This window comes from Verruconis gallopava (assembly GCF_000836295.1).
Source record: "Verruconis gallopava strain CBS 43764 unplaced genomic scaffold supercont1.14, whole genome shotgun sequence".
In the NCBI taxonomy this organism is placed as follows: domain Eukaryota; kingdom Fungi; phylum Ascomycota; class Dothideomycetes; order Venturiales; family Sympoventuriaceae; genus Verruconis; species Verruconis gallopava.
The window spans coordinates 127,323-145,002 of NW_015622150.1; the positions used below are offsets into that span (position 1 = coordinate 127,323).

Consider the following 17,680-nt stretch of genomic DNA (forward strand, 5'->3'; position numbering starts at 1 on the left):
CGGCCACCCACCATGTGGGCATGTATTCGCAGGTACCTTCGAAATCAAGCTTTGTTACGGAAGTGACTTGGTCGCAGCGGCGTAGGGATTTCTCGATAACAAGCCGAGCGGTGCAGATCGGATGGCAATTCCGCTTAGCCTCTCGCTTCGACCTCCTCTTCCGCGAGCGGCTGCCATGGCGCCGCGTATGCCCACCACGGAACCACGCGCTCTCACGCAACACACTTTTTCCACGCCTCGCGGAGGTACACGAGCTCGACTGTTTGACAGATCAGAGCCGCCGCGCTGCGGTGAGCCAGAAGCCGTCCAGAAATCGCTCTCTTCCTCCTCCCCGTGGCAAGGGCTTCCGGGGAGGGGTAGAAAAGCATAAGTTCACGTCCCCGCTCCGTCCATCTCATCATTCGCTGCCATCAATCGGTTTCTTGCAACCTCTTCCTGGCTCGACGCATCAGCCGTGACCTGCGAAGCCTGCGTATGCTGAGCCGCTGCCACCAGCGTCGCCAAAAGAAATCACAAACGACACCAAGGACTCGACGAAATCATGGATGGCGGTGACACCATTCGCCCGACCAATCACCACGTCCGCGTCCGTATCATGCTGCAGATGGCTGTCGATGGGCTCTGCGCTCCCGGTCGCCCGCGGATTGTGGCTCTGCAGAAACGTGCATGAGGTGCAGAGCCCTTCCCAGTATCTGCGTCTGGCTGGCGCTGGAGTGCAGAAACCAACCCCCGGCAAGCCATGCCGCACAAGCGTCACCACCGTTGCTCTGAGCCGTTTTGCGACGACGAGCAATGAAGAAACTTGGTTGCTTAGTGCCTGTCAGCGCGTCGCGGAGGAGGACCTGACTTCAGCTTGGCGTCCTGATCGTCCCCAGCGGCGCTTTTTCGACCGCTGCTCGTCGTCGCCTTATCGCGATCGCAGCTCGCAAAAGTTGGCACTCGATCCGACCATGCAGGGCCTTCTTGCACAGCACGGGTCGTGTGGTAAGAGATCTTCAAAACGGCTGCCGCCCTCAAAGATAGCAACCTTGTACGCATGAGCCCGTGGGGTGTCCTGCGTGGGGTTATATTTTCCTTCGAACCACCTTTCCAACGGCCGGGCAGACCAATCGCCGCCACGCATGCGCAGACACCGTGTCCTTGTGGCGGCTTCAAGCTTTCGCATTGTCCTCAATCTCTCGCCCTTTGCTACCAGCCATGGTCCGCTCCCAAAATCAAATCTCGTACCGCCTGGCCAGACGATGGGTACTCTGTCTGCACTGACTGGTTCGACGGAACAAAGCGCCCACCGCTTGCCGGTTCTCCAGGCGCTCCCCGTTCAGCTGACCAGACTGTGTGGCCACGAAAGCTTGCGGAAGCCGTCCTTCCGCCCCGGCGTTTCGACAACCGCCTTTTTTGCCACGTTGTAGAGACGCAGATCTGGTGTTGCACCTCCCGCTCTAATCACCCCCAGCCGGGGAATTATCGTAAGGCCTCGCACTGCTCCTCCCCAGCCCTTCGCGCTGAGCATCTGTCGTCTTCACGAGAAAGATTCGGGACGCTACTCATCACGTCCTTTTCCCGCACAGCACTCTTCATCTGCCGGGGCCCTGGGTTCGTCAGGAATTACGTGCAGGTGGCGTGTACTCCTGGCTGCATTTTGCATGTCCCATCAAATGCCCCCCCCAAAGAATACCCATGTTTGCTTCCGTTGCACACGGACGGCTGAAGCTCGCGCCCGGATGTCGATATCCCAGGTTTTTTTTTCCTTTACCCTGATCGCACGAAGACAAGAGACTCGTAGGGTTCTTTTTGCACCATTGCCAGCGAACGGGGCTGGGAACGGCCCGCTCGCAAGCGTTAAATGTACCTCCATGTTTCGTCAATCTTAGTTCGACGATCTCGGTGACAATGACTTTATTCTAGCCTGTACATGAGAGACCACTACGAAAGATAACAATCGTTCATGTTTTGTCACGCAGACGTCCCAAGCATGTCAGCTTTGACGGCTGGGATCTTCGCGCGGGGCTGATATTTCAACGGTCCCGCAGGTCGATATGCAAAAACGTGCTTGCAATTTCCATCCGTCCACATGGCTTCAGCTTGTGCGCCGTTGAAGAGGCTGCCAGGTCAAATTTTCACATAGAAACCCTAGGTCGGCATGATGCACGGCACCACTTGCATTGTTTTTCACAGCGCATCAAAGCGTTTTGCAACGCACATTCTCGAGCCACATTTCATAATAGATTCCACTTTTGCAAGTGGAGCAGCTCCTTGGTCTTTGTCGGAATATCCTAGCAGAGTATCTCCTTGTATCTAGCTTCCATTGGAGGCCACCATGCGTCTGCAGGAGCATCGGTCATCGACGTCGCCTGTGAGCATGTGAACGTATCTATCTTCGTCATATGTAAAGTGGAGCAGCGGGCCCCGCAACGCTGCATCAGCGCAAGCAGCTTTGAACGCAATGCGCAAACAGAAGGCACAGTAGTTCAGCAAGTACAACGGAACAAGAACCTTTTGGTTATGGAGCCTAGAGGTTGACCCTAGCCCACGTCATCTGTCTGGAACCCGCTCCGACTTCCCCTAGCGCCGCACCGCCGCGTTTCACAAGGCTGACCGTGGCAGCCCGTACGGTTCTTGACGACGTGCATTCACATCTGAGAAGATCTTCTTTGCCGTTTCCAGTTTCTCATACGTACGGACCCTAGGCAGGCTCCATGAAGATTCGCCCCGACATCATGTACACAGGATGATAACATCATCTGACGATTGCCGAACCCTGGATCGCGTCGTCGCCATCGAACTCCACTGTAGACTCGACACCGCGGTTGCCGGTAGCCCGTCCCAATCTTGCGTTGCTTCCCTCTTATCGCAGCACCCTCATATTGACGATGACCATCATGGCCTGCGATGGAGAGACACGGTCGTGCCTGGCAGTTCAACCGCAGGAGCTTGCCATATGCCCAAACCTCCGAGGAGAATTCTGGACCGCCTAGATCAGTACCCTGGCGCTTTTTGCTGAATGGCACTGTGAGCCATCACATTACATGCAATGAAGTATCAGACTTTGCTTCGTTGTCATTTGAGACCATGAAGCTCATTGAAGCCCAAGTCCCGTGTGGGGTTGCAGCAATGTGGCCTGCGGCTTCGTTGTGTTGATGGAACATGATACAAGACCAGCTGGGGCTTCTGCATGCTGAATACGAATGCCTTTTGCGAAGCGTAATTGTGCAATTCTTTGCGTACTTTGAAGCTCCCCACGGGCCGTACCTCGGCCACGTTCATTTCCCGATCCCAATTGCTTCTTATCACATGAGCACAATCTCTTTTAATTATTTCCTCCAGCGGCAAAGACCTTCCCTAAGTATCGTCGTCCGGTGGTTATCGCTCCTTTGGAAAACAAGGTACGTTTTCGAAAAGGCAATGGGCCGGCGGGACGATAAGTAACGAAATGATCACGGCAGAGCACGCAAATCATCATACGCAAGTGCGGAGTTTTCAAAAAGTCTCTCATTCTATCGTCGAACGATCGTTCGATTGTCGTAGGGCAGCCTAACAAATTGTACCATCATTGGAGAATTGGGCGAGGTCGTCAAGAGTAACAGAGCCGCTGTACGATAATGCATCATGGGCAGGACCCTTGAGCAGATCACAACCGGCTCGCGTATAGACATCCGCGTCCCGTGCAACTGTTCCAGGGTCAATGGCCTCGAGGACCAGAGCCGTTCAGCCAGGCTATTAACGGTAACATCCGTTTCACGAGATGACGGTCCAGGACAGCGTCTGCTGTGAGCTGTCAACTTTAGACTTTTATCCAAATATTGTATGAGCCAAGAATTATTTCCAACTGGTACAGATCCCGAGCACAATCCCCTCACTCAAAAACAATAGAGTAAGAAAAACAGCGTTTTTCTTTTGGGGGAGAGGGGGGAGAGATTCTTGCACGAATCCAGTTGAAGGGACCCATAGCCTTTGGTCCAATCGTTGTCAGCTTGCTCTGCTCTCAGGATCCCTCGAGGCAAACCACAATAAAGTTTGTCACGTTCATCAAGACATCTGATCGAACTAGATTTGCTATGTGGTATGAGTTAAAAGAAAGGTAGGTTATTTTTTCATCAGCCTTGTGGCTGCCCGAAGAGGAACCCCCGAGGCGGCTTTCACAGCTGCAGCCAATCACAAACCTCGCTTCTCGGACACCGCGCCCGTCAACAGCCATCGCATTTACCAATGCGTGGCATCATCATCCACACATGTGCTGTCGCCACCAGACTCTACCAAGCATCTACCTACGATGAAGCATTTTTGGGCTCTTCCAGCCTTTTTGCGACTGGCGATTGCCAGTCAGCATCAGTTCAATGTTTTCGACGACCTCCTTGCCTTCCCTCAGGTATTCAGAGTCTCCTGAACACCCAGAATCCGCATATTTGCTAACGCATTGATGCAGTATGAGGTGGTCATTGCCGACGGCGTCATGTCCGAGCAGGACGCTTCCACTGCTCTCGAAGCCATGGCCCTCCGGAAGCATGGCGCAGCTCATGCAGAACGAAACCCGTCAGCGGATGCCTCACTGAGTAGAATACACGGCGAGCAGCGAGAAGCAGAAGGTCGGCCCGTACCAAGTCAGCCGAATGACCAGATCCTCTCTTACGAGGATATGATGTTGAACGATCGCCGTTACCTGTGCAGTATTCCGCGTATACCAGATGCGGAAGCGGCAAAAAACAAGTCAAAAATCAGCCCGGAAGACGAGGAGAAGGAGCTGGCCCGGGCGACTTCGCGTGGCTGGGGACTGCTCAAATCGATGGAGGGCCACTGTTTGTACTTCTACAGCGGCTGGTGGAGCTACTCATTTTGCTACGGGCAAGGTGTGCGCCAGTTCCACCAGCTGCCTCCAGGCAAGGGAGTCCCGATATACCCGCCTGTGGAGGACAAGAGTGTTGATGCTTATGTGCTTGGAAAATATGGGGATGCTGAGGGTGGCAAGTCTACACATGCAGATGGTGCTGAGGAGGCGAAGGGTCGGTCAAGCTCACGAAGTGGTTCAAGTGATAAGGGTCTGGCCCAGCTGGAAACAAAGGGTGAGACGCGTTATCTTGTACAGAAGCTTGGTGGCGGCACAACGTGTGATCTCACGGGCAAAGAACGTCGTGTCGAAGTCCAAGTAAGCACCCGAATCACTCGTACCGCGATATTAGACGTTAACATTTACCCAGTTCCGTTGCCAGCCAAACCAAGCCGACAAGATTGCTCTGATCAAGGAGACTACAACATGCCAGTATTTGATGATTATCGATACCCCACGCCTCTGCAACGACGTTGCTTTCCTTCCACCTCAAGAATCAAAACCCCACGCCATAGAGTGCACTCCCGTCTTACCTGCGGCGTCGATCCCCTCCTACCTTGCCGCCAAAGAATCGCAGACGGTCTCTGAAGATGAACGCTTGGCCAAACAAATAGAAGAAGAAATTAACGATGCCATCAACCTCCTTGAAACGGGCGAGATCCCCATGCGCCGTCAAATCGTGGGAGACGTTGAGATCGGTGCTCACAAGCTCGTTCCTCCAGGCAAGAAGATTGAACGCGGCGTCATTGTAGGCGGAGGGAAGGAGAAACATATTGCTACCATTGCAAAGAGTGGGGGATGGGTTGCCGCCGAGGAACAGCTGAAGAAAGTGGGAGTGACGAGTAGACAGGACTTGGATGAGATCAAGAAGAAAGTAGAAAATGCGGCGAATGGCAACAGTTGGCGACTTGAGGTTGTGGAAACTCCAAGGGGGAAAGAGTTGAGGGGGATTATTGAAGCCGGTGGCAACGACGATGATCTTCAGAAGGGCGACGGTGGAAGTGGAGAGGAGCGAAATGATGCACAGGGAACAGAAGGAGGTCAAGAGGACGGCAGTGAGGAAACTTATAAGGAAGAATTGTAATATATGCACATACTGAGATACCTAATTAGCGAGCGAGGAATGATTTAACATCTGAGCAACTGTGGGAAATCCGCCATCGTCAACCTAAGATTTTCCTGTCTGAAGGATTCAAGTAGAGATGCACTACAAACGTACATAGTCTTGGACGTGCAGCTCAACAGCTTCTCATGCCACCGATACACACCAATTCGCTGCAGTAAGCAACAAAAAAACACAGTCCAAGTCAAGAGCCTCGAAGCCGCTGACAAGGGAAACCACCCGAGCCTCGGCTGTGGGTCCTTCTCCCCTCCTTCCCCTTTCCTGCATATCCCAATCACGTGCGGACGCTTCCTGATACTCGCCACCTCTGCGCTGACTTTCGTTGTTCCCTCCACGCAAATAATCGTCACTGTGATAATAGAGCAGGTCCCTCAGCAAAGGGAGGAGAAGGAAAAAGAAACCAAGGCCAAGAACCGACACACAAAATCAATGGCGACACCGGCGGCACCGAGCAAGCTACTTCTTGCTATGGCTGGCTTGAATGGCTTGCTCGCGCTGGGACACACTGTACGCGAAGTCTTCTCTTTTTCTCTCTCTTTTTTTCTCTCTCTCTCCCTCCCTCCCCCTCTCTCTCTGTCCGGTCGACCGAGGGGTCGATACCTCCGCAGAGTCATCAGACGCGGAGGAGGTATGGACTGGGGTTGATGAACCAAAATAAAAAAACAAAAAATTTAAAAACACGAAAGAAGAGAAAAATAAAGGAAAGAACAAAGTGCTAAGATGTACGTTTCGACGAGCGCAGACCAAGGGCCGTGAGCAATTCAGCCACCCGGCCATCGACAAGCTTCCCGCCGTCCTCCGCGGCGCCGTGAAGACGGGCTGGTACGAAGGGAGCGCCTTCTTCGTCATCATGGGTACGTTGCGGTCTTTTCCACTTCCCCCTCGCCCCACGGATCCGCTCAAAACTCCCCTGAGACGCACGCGCTGACCACAGCCGTACATGCAGGCATTCTCAACTACAAGTGGGCGAACACGGGGCTCGTCGACGTCTTCGACAAGAGCATCGCGGGTGTGTTTGTCAGCCTGCTTCTCGGTGCGGGAGCGAGCTACGCGTCCAGCGGCGATGCGGGAACCGGTGTGACGCTGGCCGTGGTGGCCCTTCTGCAAGGCCTCGGCGCGAAGCGCGCTGCTGTCTAAAATGCTGTTGTATAGTATGTGTATGAACTTTCGCTCTCGAGGGCCGGGAAAAAAGGCCTAGTACCACACGCAAACACAGCAAGAGATGTACAGGTCGATTTGAACAGTAGAAAACTTCTCCTCATTGTTTCATGATCACTGCGTCAGAGTTGAAATATTCGTATACCTACAATGAAGAACGCCCTTTTTGATTCACCTCTTCTGTCAGTCCATCCGTCAGTCCGTCCATCTGTGCCGTCCTTTGTTTTCATTCAACAGAAAGACAGTGACGATGATCTCTACGCCGTCTTTGTGTACAGGTTCTCGTCCCTCGATGTGACTTGGACACAGGAGAGAGAAGAGAAATGGAGAGGGAAAGAGAGAAAGAGAGAAAGAGAGAAAAAAGAGAGCGCGTCCATAGATGACAAAACCACAGCCGTTCCCGAACTTCCCCCATGATGTGATACCTGATCTGAGCCGAGAAGAGAACCGTGGAGAGTGAGATACACAAAAGATAAGACACGGTGAACGAGCACGTCACCCACCATGCCTGGCAACCAAGCGCAAGCACGCGAAGACAAGGAAAGAGTGTGCTACAAAAAATATACAATTACCTGTAATACATAGTTGAAGGCACACATAAAGGAGAGATTACAAGACCTCACCGACAATCTTGGCAGCCTCCTTGTATGTCGCAAGCAGCTTCTCGCACTTCTCACGCTCGGCCTTAATGTTGTCATCCTCGTACAGTAGCTCCTCGAACAGGTTCTCCTTGTACAACTCGCTGACGAGTCGGTTCTGCACGACATCTTTCGAGTGGTTGACGAGCAGATGCATGATTGCCTTGGGCACCTGATCTGCAATGGTTTCACGCACGATGTTGAAGTATGATGAGATGAGTCGTCGGATGAGCTCCGTCTCCAGGGCTTCACGTTCGGTAAGAGCAGGCGCTTCGGGCTCATCCCAAGGCTGGAGACATGTTAGTTTGACCTTTCCGGAACTGTTCTGTGGCACCAATTGGCTTACCATGGGTGACTGGAACTCATTGTGGCGTGCTGAGCTTCCAATGTCCATATCGTCCTGCGTGATCTCGGGAATGGCGCGATCGTGTACCTTTGTATCGCCTCTCCTGAAGCTTGTCGCAAAATTGGGCTCGATGTTTTGGCTGACGTGTCTGCTGCCTGGCCGGTCCGCCACATGTGACGGACCAGGCGCTTGTGCTGAAGACTGTGGGATACCCTTCTCCTGGCCGAAAAAGTAATTGAGGAAACTGTCGCGCGCACCAGCCACGGGATTCGACTGACCCGTCGCTCCGCTCAATTGTGCACCAATGCTGTTCCCATTCGCGACAGCTCTCCCGACAGCTGGAGACATACTCCTACTAGTCTTGTGATGGTGGTGGCCACGAACAGGAAGCGTCGACTGGCCACTTGCCGGTTCTGGCTCTTCTTCTTCCTCTGGCGTGTCGACGCCATTAGCACCATTCAATTCCTTCAACCGTCTCCGCTCGCGCTTCTTCTTCTCTTCCAGTGCCTGTTTGCGCTTTTCATGCTCCTGCTTGTCAGAGATGACAGATGACATAGCTGCTGCTGCACCGAGGAAATTCGGATGGTTTGTGTTGATGTACGCTCGTTGAATCGCAATCAGCGACTCCACATACGAGGATGCAGGTCCAAGTCGCTCTCTCAATAAATCCGAAACCACTTCAATCAACTTGGCTTGTAACCTCGGATATCTGCTCAGCTCGTTGGATCCACAGGTGTGGCAAATTTTGATGAGTTCCTCGTAGACCAGCTCTACACATCGCTGGCTGGGAATTTCGAGGAGCTTAATCTGCGGCTTAACTAGTAGGTCAAAGGCCATCTCGGGTACGAATAAGCTCGGCCTGGGACCAGTCGAATTTCGGATCGCAGTACGGATGTCCAGCACAGAGAGGTTTTGCGTTGGATCGATAGTCTCCAGAGAGTTGCCGAACACCGAGTTGAAGATGTAGTATATCCTAGCACCACCAGAAAGCTCTTTCGTCGAAATCTCGGAGGAAGTGCCGTCAATCGAGGTGATGAAAGACGAGGCGAATCGTGTCATAAGTTGCAGAACCAGAGAGCTACGATGCTCCTTGCCCGTGAACGCGGCATCACCATAGCTGGCAAGCTCCTGTTGGGTCTGACCCATAAGTGTGTTCAATCGTGCCTTGATGTCCGGTAGCCTCTCGCGGATGTGCGACATAAGCGTGGAATTCAGCGTCTTTGCCAGGTACTGCGTACCGCATCTGTTCGCAATGTTCCTATATGCGGGATGGTGTCTGAAGAAGTCACGTTCCGTTTGCAGCGCGTCCGCAAGCGGCTTGTTGACCTGAATGTCCTGCTGTGATCGGTTGACGACACCGACGAACCCGAGCTTGAGCGGATAGACACGTCCAGAAAGAATGTCTAGCGCGTTGGTGCCATGGTCCATAAGATCCAGCTTTGTCAAGACGCCAATCGTTCTCTTGCCCATTGGGTCAACCTGTCGAGCCAACTTAAGGGCTTCCGAGTTGACGAGATCGACATTGGCAGGCGAGACGGCGAGGATAATGCTGTTGGGCTTCGCAATGTACTCGGAGATGAGATTGCGCGTTTGCTTCTCGATATCGGTGGGCTGGTCACCGATTGGCACCTGTACAAAATTTTCTCAGCACTTGCACGTCGACAGAAGCCGAGTCAAATTGCGGTCTTACTTTGGTCAGACCCGGCAGATCAACCAGCGTCAAGCTAAGCACGTGAGGAGAATATATCTTGAGGTTTATGGGCTGTCTGTTGATGCCTTTATTGGTTCCGGCTATTCTGGCCGTCTCGGCCTCGATTTCGCGCTTTACTTCTGAGAAGTCGTACCACTTCCTGCCAGGCACATGATGAAACTCGGCCCACTCTTGCTGTCCAGCAACGCTGGCTGGCGTGTGTGGGACGTGGACCTCATGGTTGCCGGGCTTGTCGTCTCGCTCGCTGGGAAGGTTGATCAGCTGAAGCACAAGCGGCCGTCGGGTTACGATGCCGCTCCCTCTAGGCAAGAAGTCCCGGCCGACGATGTTCTCTAGCACGGAGGACTTGCCAGAGGATTGTGAGCCTACGACAACCTGATAAAGATGTCAGCGTGGGCGACCAGAGACGTATGTGTTTGATGGCGAAGGGAGCACGCACGATCTGAGGCAGATCCAACGAATCATTGCCGATGGTGTTGAAGACCAAGTCCTGAAGCTTGTTGACGGTGTGGAGGAGCTCTTCTCCCAGAGAGGCCATGATTGCAGGCAGCGAGGGCGATTGTTGGTGACAATTCCCAAGTTGTCGCGACTCCGCCAACGCTCCAGGTAAGGATTGTTTGGGCGCGAGTGGGGATCAAGGGAAACGACGGGGGGGAAAGGTCGACGCTGGCGCAGCGGCAGACACGAGAGGATTCGGCGATCAATGGCGAGGTGGTCTGGAGGACTTGTGACGATGTCACTTGTTAGAGAGGCGTAAAAGTGCCAAAGGGCAACAGGGCAACGTGCACGGAACAAGTTATCGTTGACTAAGGCAAAGTGACGCTTTCGCAACCTTGGGCGGATGGGCCGAGTTCAGGAACTGGTCCAACCCTGCGGCGTGTCCTTACCGTACAAGTACGTCAGTTACGTGACCGACCTTGCCGCCGTTCCGTCAAGGCCAGTCCTTTTCCAGTGCGCCCGCAAACAAAACACCGCGCTCGCCGGCTTACGTTTGCATACTAGCCCAGCTAGGGCGGCGTATCGAATAAGTTACGGTAACTTACCTGAAATTGCCGCGCTTCGCACGGCCGTCGGAGCCAACTTTGCCTCTTGTTTCCTTGCCTGCTTCTTCACCCCGTCTCCTCCTTCGCTGCCCATGTCTCGTCTCCCTGTGCAGGCAACGACGACATGCTCTGTCCTGCCCGGTCATGCCCTCGCGTTTTGTTTCTACCGCGACGTTGCTGTGATTCGTGGTCGCCGTCTAACCACGTCGCCACCACCTGTCATCAGAGACAACCAGTTGGCCACACGACCCACCCTCAAGCGACGCCGGCTGCAAGTCGGAATTCGACAGACTTCGCACCCTCGTATGCCACAGTGGTAGCCTGATGGAAGTCCTTGTACGACATGACTGAACCGTGGCACGCGACAACATTTGCTGGGCCGAGCATCTGCTTGCCCAGCGGCAAACTGACTATGTTCGCCTCTTTACATTTCGAGTTCACGATGTGATGAAGTGGCGTCGTTTGACGTACGTCAAGACCCAAAGTGTTTCCCAACTCCGTGACACCGTCGCGATATGTCGCTGTATCTGGTCGTCTTGCTTCTGCATGCAATACTCTAGCATGCTTCGCAAGCAACTATCAGACTCCTCACAACGAGCTGGCTCTCCTCACCAGACTCGCATGGCATTTTCCAATTTCCCTCGCCTTGAAACAAAATGCGTGGTTTGGGGTCTCAATAGTGAGGTTACGCGCGGCGTTATGCTTTTACACTTCTATAATAGATACCTTCTTAACACGCACATCAAATGCAAAAGGGGCTGCGTCGTTTGTACAAACTTCCTCTCAACCCGTCCCCTCCTCTCCCGAAAAAGACGCAAGCATTTTACAACTTTGCCTTGGCTCTTTCCTTCTCGTACTTGGCCTTTTCCTCATCCGCCATGATCGCCTCCAACGGCTTCCGTATCTCGTCGCTCATCCCATTTGGCATCGGCCGACCCGTATCCTGATCGCAAAACACGTGCATGAACCCGCCCACCGCGCGCACATCGTCTTTGCCCTGCTCGAAGATGCCAACCTCGTACTCGACCGACGTCTTACCCAGCTTGTTGACGCGCATGCACGCGTCAATCATGGAAGGGTAGCCGACGGAGCCGAAGAAGTCGCAGTGCGACGTGACCACGATGCCGTTCTCTTTGGTCTGCGGGTGGAACGGCCGCCGACCGCAGTACTTGATCAGGTAGTCGTTGATGATCGAGTCGAACCTGACAGAAAACGAAGCGTCTCAGAAATCGTCGACAGCCATGCGGAGGGATAGAAAACCTCAAGGTCTTTTGCTGCGCATTCCTCCCTGGGACTTCGGCAACTTACAGCTGTCCGTACACGGGATTGTTCATGTGATGGTACATGTCATTGTCGCTCCATCGAGTGCGATATTCGAGGAAGTACTTGTAGTCGCTTCGCTTCCGCTTTTTCTTCTCTTGGAAACTCATCTTGGCGACACGGGCTCTGGACTGAAGATTGGAGAACCTTTGAATGGTAGGTCGGCAATATCCATTCTTTTACATGAGACGTGCTGCGTCCGCTTGAAGCTCGGTAATGTCGAGGTGCCTGGCCACGCTCGGCTGTACGCCACGAACTGCGGGGGCCTTTGGACTCGGACTCTAAACTGGACTCAGCCTTCCCTTAAGCGCAATGACGAAAGTGTGATATTCAGACTGCGGAGCATGCACAGCGACAACATCTTCCGTCTTCTTTGAAGACGTGATGCTTGAAAGCAAAAACCAATCTCAGATCTGCTTCGTCGCTCACACAGTTTGGTAGTTTGTCACAATGTTCAATTTGCTTGCTTTGATCTTGTCGGCTCTGCAATTCGCCGTCGCGTTGAGAGCTCTGCGAACGGAGCAACAGGTTCTAGAGACAGAATCTTTCTCAGGAAACGGTATCTTGGATATACGCCATGAGTAAGTCTGTGTGAGATACGTGGTCGACGGGGTTTTCGATATGGAGGCTATTTCGCTGACGGCGTCAATCATAACCAGGCTCAAGAAAGCCGAAATCATCCCGACAGTGCTTGACGACTTTTACCCCCAGCTAGAAGTCAACGTGAAGTGGCCGTCGAACAAAACAGCCAACCTGGGCAACACCTTGAAGCCAAAGAAGCTGCAGGATGCCCCATCAATCAAGCTTGTGGACATTACGCACCACTGGTCCTCGCCCGACTTAAAATTCACAATCACCATGACGGATCCAGATGCTCCCTCTCGAGACAACCCAAAATGGTCCGAGATGTGCCACTGGATCGCCACGAATGTTTCACTCTCTTCGACTCAGTGGCTGCAGAGCAAGCCGGCGGACGTTATCACGTACAAACCGCCAGGACCCCCGCCGAAGACGGGGAAACACAGATACGTGCTTGTCGCGTACGCACCCTCGAACATGACCACTACACCCCTAAATCTAACGGTGCCTGAAAATCGGCAACACTGGGGCTTTGGAAATGAAGGGAAAGGGGTGAGGGATTGGGCGGAGCAAAACGGTTTGGTTCCAGTGGGCGCCAACTTCATCTACGCAAAAAACAAAAAGCAATGATTCGCAATTGCAGAATCGTCGAGTCCGTTAAACGATATCAAGTGCGTAACGCGTTCGAAAATTTCTCGACCAAAAAATCCGACGAATGTCTGGCCCCTTTAAGCCGATGGATGGCAAAAGGCCATGAATCAGGCTGAAACGTAGAAACCCATTTCTTCTACAGATTGATACATGGCGATGAGAACCTTGAAATGGGACAGAAAGCAATCGCTCAAAACGTGACGTCGAGTTTGAAGAGCAAACTGTGCACGCACGAAACTCGAACACGTTCGTTTGCAAAATAATGCAAGACTCCGGGACACGTTTTGGTTGCTCCGCAATTCGCTGATGTCAAATGTCCTTCTAGTGCAGTTCTCCTTTCGCGTCTAGAGATCTCCGTTAAGTGGAAACTTTTCCCCCTTGTTCGAGTCCGAACCTATAGTGCTTCATGTTGTACTTCTATCTTTCAAGTTTACGATAAGCTTAGCTCGAGATATGCTCACGTCGAAAATGAAACTGGATCCGTCTTTCAAAATGCTGAATGGCCCTCCGCCTTCAGGGATCCAATTTCTACCATCCATTTTCTATCAGTCGCTCATTTACAGTACGAATTCTTTATGGTGATCTTTTCGTTCGCAACGTCGACCATCGAGGTCTTGAATAGACGTGGGCCGTATCCCTGCCGCGGTGAGTGAAAAAGGGGGACATGATGTTGCAAAACGACTTCCAAAGATGCAAACACGTAAGTAGTTCGGAGAGAAGACCCAGTAGATGAGGGCAGATAAAGCAGCGTAGCTTCATGGTAATACAAATGCGAGGGGTGTTCCAAAGTTCTCTATGAGCTGGTAGTCATACGATAACAGGTAAAGATTAAAAGTTGAATACATGCAAAGGATAAAGCTGAAGAGCACAATAGTATGATCACGTTAGGACAAGGAGATAGAATAGCCCAGTAAAGACCCTGGCTTAGGTGAATAAAAGAAAGCCAACCCAAGGCAGCCCAGATTTTCTGTTTCTTTATTTATCGAGACGTCTCTATTGTAATGTGGCTAAATACTTTGACAAAGAAATTGATCGCGAGACAATCGAGTTAAAATTTCGCGTTGTGGCTGATCAAGCAGTAGGAAGCTTTCATGGCTTTCTCTCCGGAGAGCGAGTGTCATTCTGAGAACTCCCAGGTGTAACAATCTCACCACTCTTCTTCTGAGAGCTGGATGCCTAGGCGGAGGCTCAAACGTGCCAGAATCATCAAAAATAAAAAATTAAAAAAAAAAATAAAATCATAATGAAAACTTGACTGATCGAACGTAGGCAGCGTTCGAGCTAATAATGCAAGCGAATCCTGACCAGGTCAGGTCAAAAAAGAACAAAAGGGTAGTGCCCTAAGGCTTCTTCGGTGCTGTGCTCGAAAGCAAGATGATTGACCAAGCAACTACCCCGAAGGATTAAATTTGAGAGAACTGAGTCATAACTGTCATACAACGAAGTGAACATGCGGTGAGCTGATGTGGAGACAGGTCATTGGCAGGAAAGACCGGATCCTTTGTCAGTAAGGACTAGCTCCGAGGCATACAGTGCCCAACGAGCTTCTGCTAATTGCTCATGCATAATTCTCGCGCTTGATATGTCCAGAACAGCTATGGATGGAAACATTTTGGGCCTGGCAGGCGTAATAAAAGCTGCGTGTGCGCGTTGCGATTGGGCGAATTCCGTGGCGTGTCCGTACTACCATGAACATTGCCTTTTTTGCGTTTCAATCATATGAGGAAGGAAACCAAGGGGCTGTGCTTGCCAAATGTTGGAATAGTCTTGCGAAAATTTGTTCTTTAAGATTGATAAGTTAGATTCCAGTTCAAGTGCGGAGGACGGAGGAACGCAGGCGGACTTCGGGAGTCGGACCCTGAATTTCCTCATTGGGGCAGAAGAAAGTTTCCAAGCAAAAGCACATTCGCTACTCTTGTCCAAACACATTACACAAGCTCTCTGTATTGGCGTATCCTCTCCTCTATTGCGCTTCATATTCACTCATTCCTCTTTTCGAATTGCCGGGGGCCATTGCATGCTCAGGGCTGACGTTCTCTGTTTCCCTTACGGTTCTCTACGGCCAAAACGTTGGCAATCTTTTAGCTTTCAACATCTGCCGCATTCATGTGTTTTTAATATTGTTGAAGTACTCGCTCTACGTGAATTGAAATTCGCAAATGGCATCAGCCAATTCAGCGCCTCCGGCGACCTTTACGCCGCCCGAAGATGAAAGATCCATCTTTTCGCGACGTTCGCGAAGGCAGTTGGGCATATGGGCAGCCGGCGCGGGCTTCATGCTATTCTCGGCTGCCATCACACGACGAGCTGTTGCAAGACGAAATAATTGGGCACGTCCGTTGTTTTTCTACACCAACATGGAACCCCATCTGAAACCCATCAACGGGCCACTAGAGGCACTCGAAGCCCTGAGCGTGGCCACGATAAATGCGTTCAGCTTCGGCATCATGTTTACCGGCGGCATGTTTTGGGCATTTGACATCAGCAATTTGGAGGAACTGAAGAGACGGACACGCGATAAATTGGGCTACGAGAAAGCGATTGAAGCCGAACAAATGTCGGACGGAGGAGTAACGCAGGAGCAGTGGCTCACTTCGGTGGTGGTAGACGAAGAAGAACAAAGGATAAAGGGTGCAGGCAAGACTCTTGCGCACGTCAATGACAAAATTATTGAGAGGCCAACGAAGCCCACATCACAAGAAGGGGGACCACTGGATCAGCTTGCTCAGCAGACCGCAGACTCGATGTCAAAATCAACGAAAGGCTGGATGAGCTGGTGGACAGGGAAGTGAAGTTGTCGTGCTACGAGTACAGAAAGGTGCGAGATTGATCAGACGCGTCTTCGAAAGAGATGGCACACACTCCGGCTTGAGCACCTAACCTATGAGTACGCTATTTGAGATGAGAAGGGTACTCGTTCCAGTAGAAAATGGCTGCGAAGTAATCCATTGCAAAGCTGCTAGGATTATCAGAGTCATGCTATATCACTACGGACTGATAATGCGTCGGTGCTCTTGCCTGTATTACTCAACACACACGCACGCGCACTCAAACAAAACGCCAACAGGCATGCCTCACTTCTCGAATAACCTTGAGGACAGTCTCCTATAGGAAGGCTTAAACTAAGCGGGCTCTGATAGTACATCGATCGCTTTGATTCCCTGCGCAAGAGCCACGAGTCATTATCATAACAAGACATCACAACTCCTTAACACATCTTCCCTCGCATTGTTGTGTTATGTTTCTGACTTAATTTTTCTTGTGCATGCTCCCACACGTCCATGCACGCACAGCAATCCCGTCTCTCACATAATCGTCTCATAGATCTCGTGTTTTACCAGCGTCGGCAACGCTAGTCGGCGTTTTTACGGCTCAGTTCCCTGCAGAGCCAGGTTTGACTGTTGATGTCAACGATATCCCCGCTATCTCGTACCTTAGCCTCCCTCATCGCCTTCTCGATCACGTAAGGCGGAATCGACGTCTTGTTACCAGCTCCTACAACGATGTTCCACCTCCCGCACTCTTCGTCCCACTTCCATCGCGAAACTGCTAAGTCGGTTCGGGCCATGCCGTCCTCGTCGAACCAGTCTCTCCGTTGGATGGTTTGAAACCAGGCTCCTAGCTGCACGGCCACACCTCGCTCGCGAGATCTTTCAACACCATCTTCACCGCTATCAAGCGTGAGCACGTAGCGGTCGTACTCCAAATTCGCAGGGTACGCGAGAGCAACGTCTTCCCAGACTTCTTCGTAGTCGGTCTCCCTTCCGGTCTCGGGATTCACCATCGAACCTTTTTCAAGGCTTTTGCCGTCCTCCTGCGGATGCATCCATCCAGAATCGGCAACTGGCGTTTCATCGAGAAGACTAGTCCTCGAGTCCACCCAGTGATCCCATGTGCACTTTCTCGGTGAACCGGCCGTCGATGAGCTGCGTCCCGCGAAGGCCCAATCCAGCGCCGCATCTGAAACGAGCTCGTAGCTTGTGAGTTGGTGGATTTCGCCACGCCGCGGGCGCAGCATCCGATCTTCAGACGCGGGAAGACATGATGGTGGAGCACCACCCGTCCCGTGCCTGATGCGAATATCGGTATAGTATCCCGTCCCTGATGTCAAAACGAGCGTGCTTGTCGGCTCCGACGCTTCGTCGGGCAACCAGCGGATTGAATAGCGGTGCGAGATGGACGCCATTGTTTCGAGCCAGTGAGCCCGAACCCTGGCGATCAAAACTTGCACTACGAGAAAAAGGACTTGACTGCAAGTATAGATCTTCAAAATCTAGAGAGTATTCACA

At 52.2% G+C, this 17,680-nt stretch overlaps 8 protein-coding genes across 9 annotated transcripts; 5 read left to right on the top strand and 3 right to left on the bottom strand.

Annotated features, from left to right (window-relative positions):
- The first annotated feature begins 180 nt into the window (after positions 1-180).
- PV09_04786 (uncharacterized protein) lies at positions 181-1,924 on the top strand. Its single transcript, XM_016358200.1, has one exon. The coding sequence runs from the start codon at positions 1,037-1,039 to the stop codon at positions 1,706-1,708; it is 672 nt and encodes a 223-aa protein (XP_016213818.1). The 5' UTR covers positions 181-1,036; the 3' UTR covers positions 1,709-1,924.
- Positions 1,925-4,188: 2,264 nt separating this feature from the next.
- On the top strand, positions 4,189-5,972 carry PV09_04787 (uncharacterized protein). The gene is made up of 3 exons (XM_016358201.1): positions 4,189-4,366; positions 4,424-5,140; positions 5,193-5,972. The coding sequence occupies exons 1-3, from the start codon at positions 4,271-4,273 to the stop codon at positions 5,904-5,906; spliced, it is 1,527 nt and encodes a 508-aa protein (XP_016213819.1). The 5' UTR covers positions 4,189-4,270; the 3' UTR covers positions 5,907-5,972.
- Positions 5,973-6,255: 283 nt separating this feature from the next.
- Positions 6,256-7,277, top strand: PV09_04788 (uncharacterized protein). The gene is made up of 3 exons (XM_016358202.1): positions 6,256-6,452; positions 6,688-6,799; positions 6,892-7,277. The coding sequence occupies exons 1-3, from the start codon at positions 6,375-6,377 to the stop codon at positions 7,080-7,082; spliced, it is 381 nt and encodes a 126-aa protein (XP_016213820.1). The 5' UTR covers positions 6,256-6,374; the 3' UTR covers positions 7,083-7,277.
- PV09_04789 (uncharacterized protein) lies at positions 7,165-10,668 on the bottom strand. The gene is made up of 4 exons (XM_016358203.1): positions 10,238-10,668; positions 9,778-10,173; positions 8,088-9,716; positions 7,165-8,030 (listed from the first exon to the last, which is right to left on the bottom strand). Exons 1-4 carry the CDS (start codon positions 10,334-10,336, stop codon positions 7,713-7,715), a joined length of 2,442 nt encoding a protein of 813 aa, XP_016213821.1. The 5' UTR covers positions 10,337-10,668; the 3' UTR covers positions 7,165-7,712.
- A 789-nt stretch (positions 10,669-11,457) lies between these two features.
- On the bottom strand, positions 11,458-12,371 carry PV09_04790 (uncharacterized protein). The gene is made up of 2 exons (XM_016358204.1): positions 12,150-12,371; positions 11,458-12,043 (listed from the first exon to the last, which is right to left on the bottom strand). Exons 1-2 carry the CDS (start codon positions 12,269-12,271, stop codon positions 11,665-11,667), a joined length of 501 nt encoding a protein of 166 aa, XP_016213822.1. The 5' UTR covers positions 12,272-12,371; the 3' UTR covers positions 11,458-11,664.
- PV09_04791 lies at positions 12,275-13,870 on the top strand. Of its 2 annotated transcripts, XM_016358205.1 has the most exons (2): positions 12,275-12,742; positions 12,821-13,870. In XM_016358205.1, exons 1-2 carry the CDS (start codon positions 12,612-12,614, stop codon positions 13,368-13,370), a joined length of 681 nt encoding a protein of 226 aa, XP_016213823.1. In that variant the 5' UTR covers positions 12,275-12,611; the 3' UTR covers positions 13,371-13,870. The 2 variants fall into 2 exon arrangements, with proteins under 2 accessions (XP_016213823.1, XP_016213824.1); XM_016358206.1 differs by having other exon boundaries at positions 12,275-13,870.
- Positions 13,871-15,315: 1,445 nt separating this feature from the next.
- Positions 15,316-16,755, top strand: PV09_04792 (uncharacterized protein). Its single transcript, XM_016358207.1, has one exon. The coding sequence runs from the start codon at positions 15,551-15,553 to the stop codon at positions 16,181-16,183; it is 633 nt and encodes a 210-aa protein (XP_016213825.1). The 5' UTR covers positions 15,316-15,550; the 3' UTR covers positions 16,184-16,755.
- PV09_04793 (uncharacterized protein) lies at positions 16,376-17,577 on the bottom strand (the record flags this gene model as incomplete). The annotated part of the gene is made up of 1 exon (XM_016358208.1): positions 16,376-17,577. The coding sequence occupies one exon, from the start codon at positions 17,575-17,577 to the stop codon at positions 16,744-16,746; it is 834 nt and encodes a 277-aa protein (XP_016213826.1). The 3' UTR covers positions 16,376-16,743.
- Positions 17,578-17,680: the final 103 nt, after the last annotated feature.

Excerpts from the sequence above, each read along its gene's own strand:
- PV09_04786 (XM_016358200.1), top strand. The coding sequence starts at position 1,037 with ATGAGCCCGTGGGGTGTCCTGCGTGGGGTTATATTTTCCTTCGAACCA.
- PV09_04787 (XM_016358201.1), top strand. The coding sequence starts at position 4,271 with ATGAAGCATTTTTGGGCTCTTCCAGCCTTTTTGCGACTGGCGATTGCC. Across the intron at positions 4,367-4,423 it reads ACCTCCTTGCCTTCCCTCAG|TATGAGGTGGTCATTGCCGA; the intron begins GTATTCAGAGTC and ends GCATTGATGCAG. Across the intron at positions 5,141-5,192 it reads AACGTCGTGTCGAAGTCCAA|TTCCGTTGCCAGCCAAACCA; the intron begins GTAAGCACCCGA and ends ACATTTACCCAG.
- PV09_04788 (XM_016358202.1), top strand. The coding sequence starts at position 6,375 with ATGGCGACACCGGCGGCACCGAGCAAGCTACTTCTTGCTATGGCTGGC. Across the intron at positions 6,453-6,687 it reads TGCTCGCGCTGGGACACACT|ACCAAGGGCCGTGAGCAATT; the intron begins GTACGCGAAGTC and ends CGACGAGCGCAG. Across the intron at positions 6,800-6,891 it reads CGCCTTCTTCGTCATCATGG|GCATTCTCAACTACAAGTGG; the intron begins GTACGTTGCGGT and ends CCGTACATGCAG.
- PV09_04789 (XM_016358203.1), bottom strand. The coding sequence starts at position 10,336 with ATGGCCTCTCTGGGAGAAGAGCTCCTCCACACCGTCAACAAGCTTCAG. Across the intron at positions 9,717-9,777 it reads ATCTGCCGGGTCTGACCAAA|GTGCCAATCGGTGACCAGCC; the intron begins GTAAGACCGCAA and ends AATTTTGTACAG. Across the intron at positions 8,031-8,087 it reads ATGAGTTCCAGTCACCCATG|CCTTGGGATGAGCCCGAAGC; the intron begins GTAAGCCAATTG and ends ACATGTCTCCAG.
- PV09_04790 (XM_016358204.1), bottom strand. The coding sequence starts at position 12,271 with ATGAGTTTCCAAGAGAAGAAAAAGCGGAAGCGAAGCGACTACAAGTAC. Across the intron at positions 12,044-12,149 it reads AATCCCGTGTACGGACAGCT|GTTCGACTCGATCATCAACG; the intron begins GTAAGTTGCCGA and ends GTTTTCTGTCAG.
- PV09_04791 (XM_016358205.1), top strand. The coding sequence starts at position 12,612 with ATGTTCAATTTGCTTGCTTTGATCTTGTCGGCTCTGCAATTCGCCGTC. Across the intron at positions 12,743-12,820 it reads ATCTTGGATATACGCCATGA|GCTCAAGAAAGCCGAAATCA; the intron begins GTAAGTCTGTGT and ends AATCATAACCAG.
- PV09_04792 (XM_016358207.1), top strand. The coding sequence starts at position 15,551 with ATGGCATCAGCCAATTCAGCGCCTCCGGCGACCTTTACGCCGCCCGAA.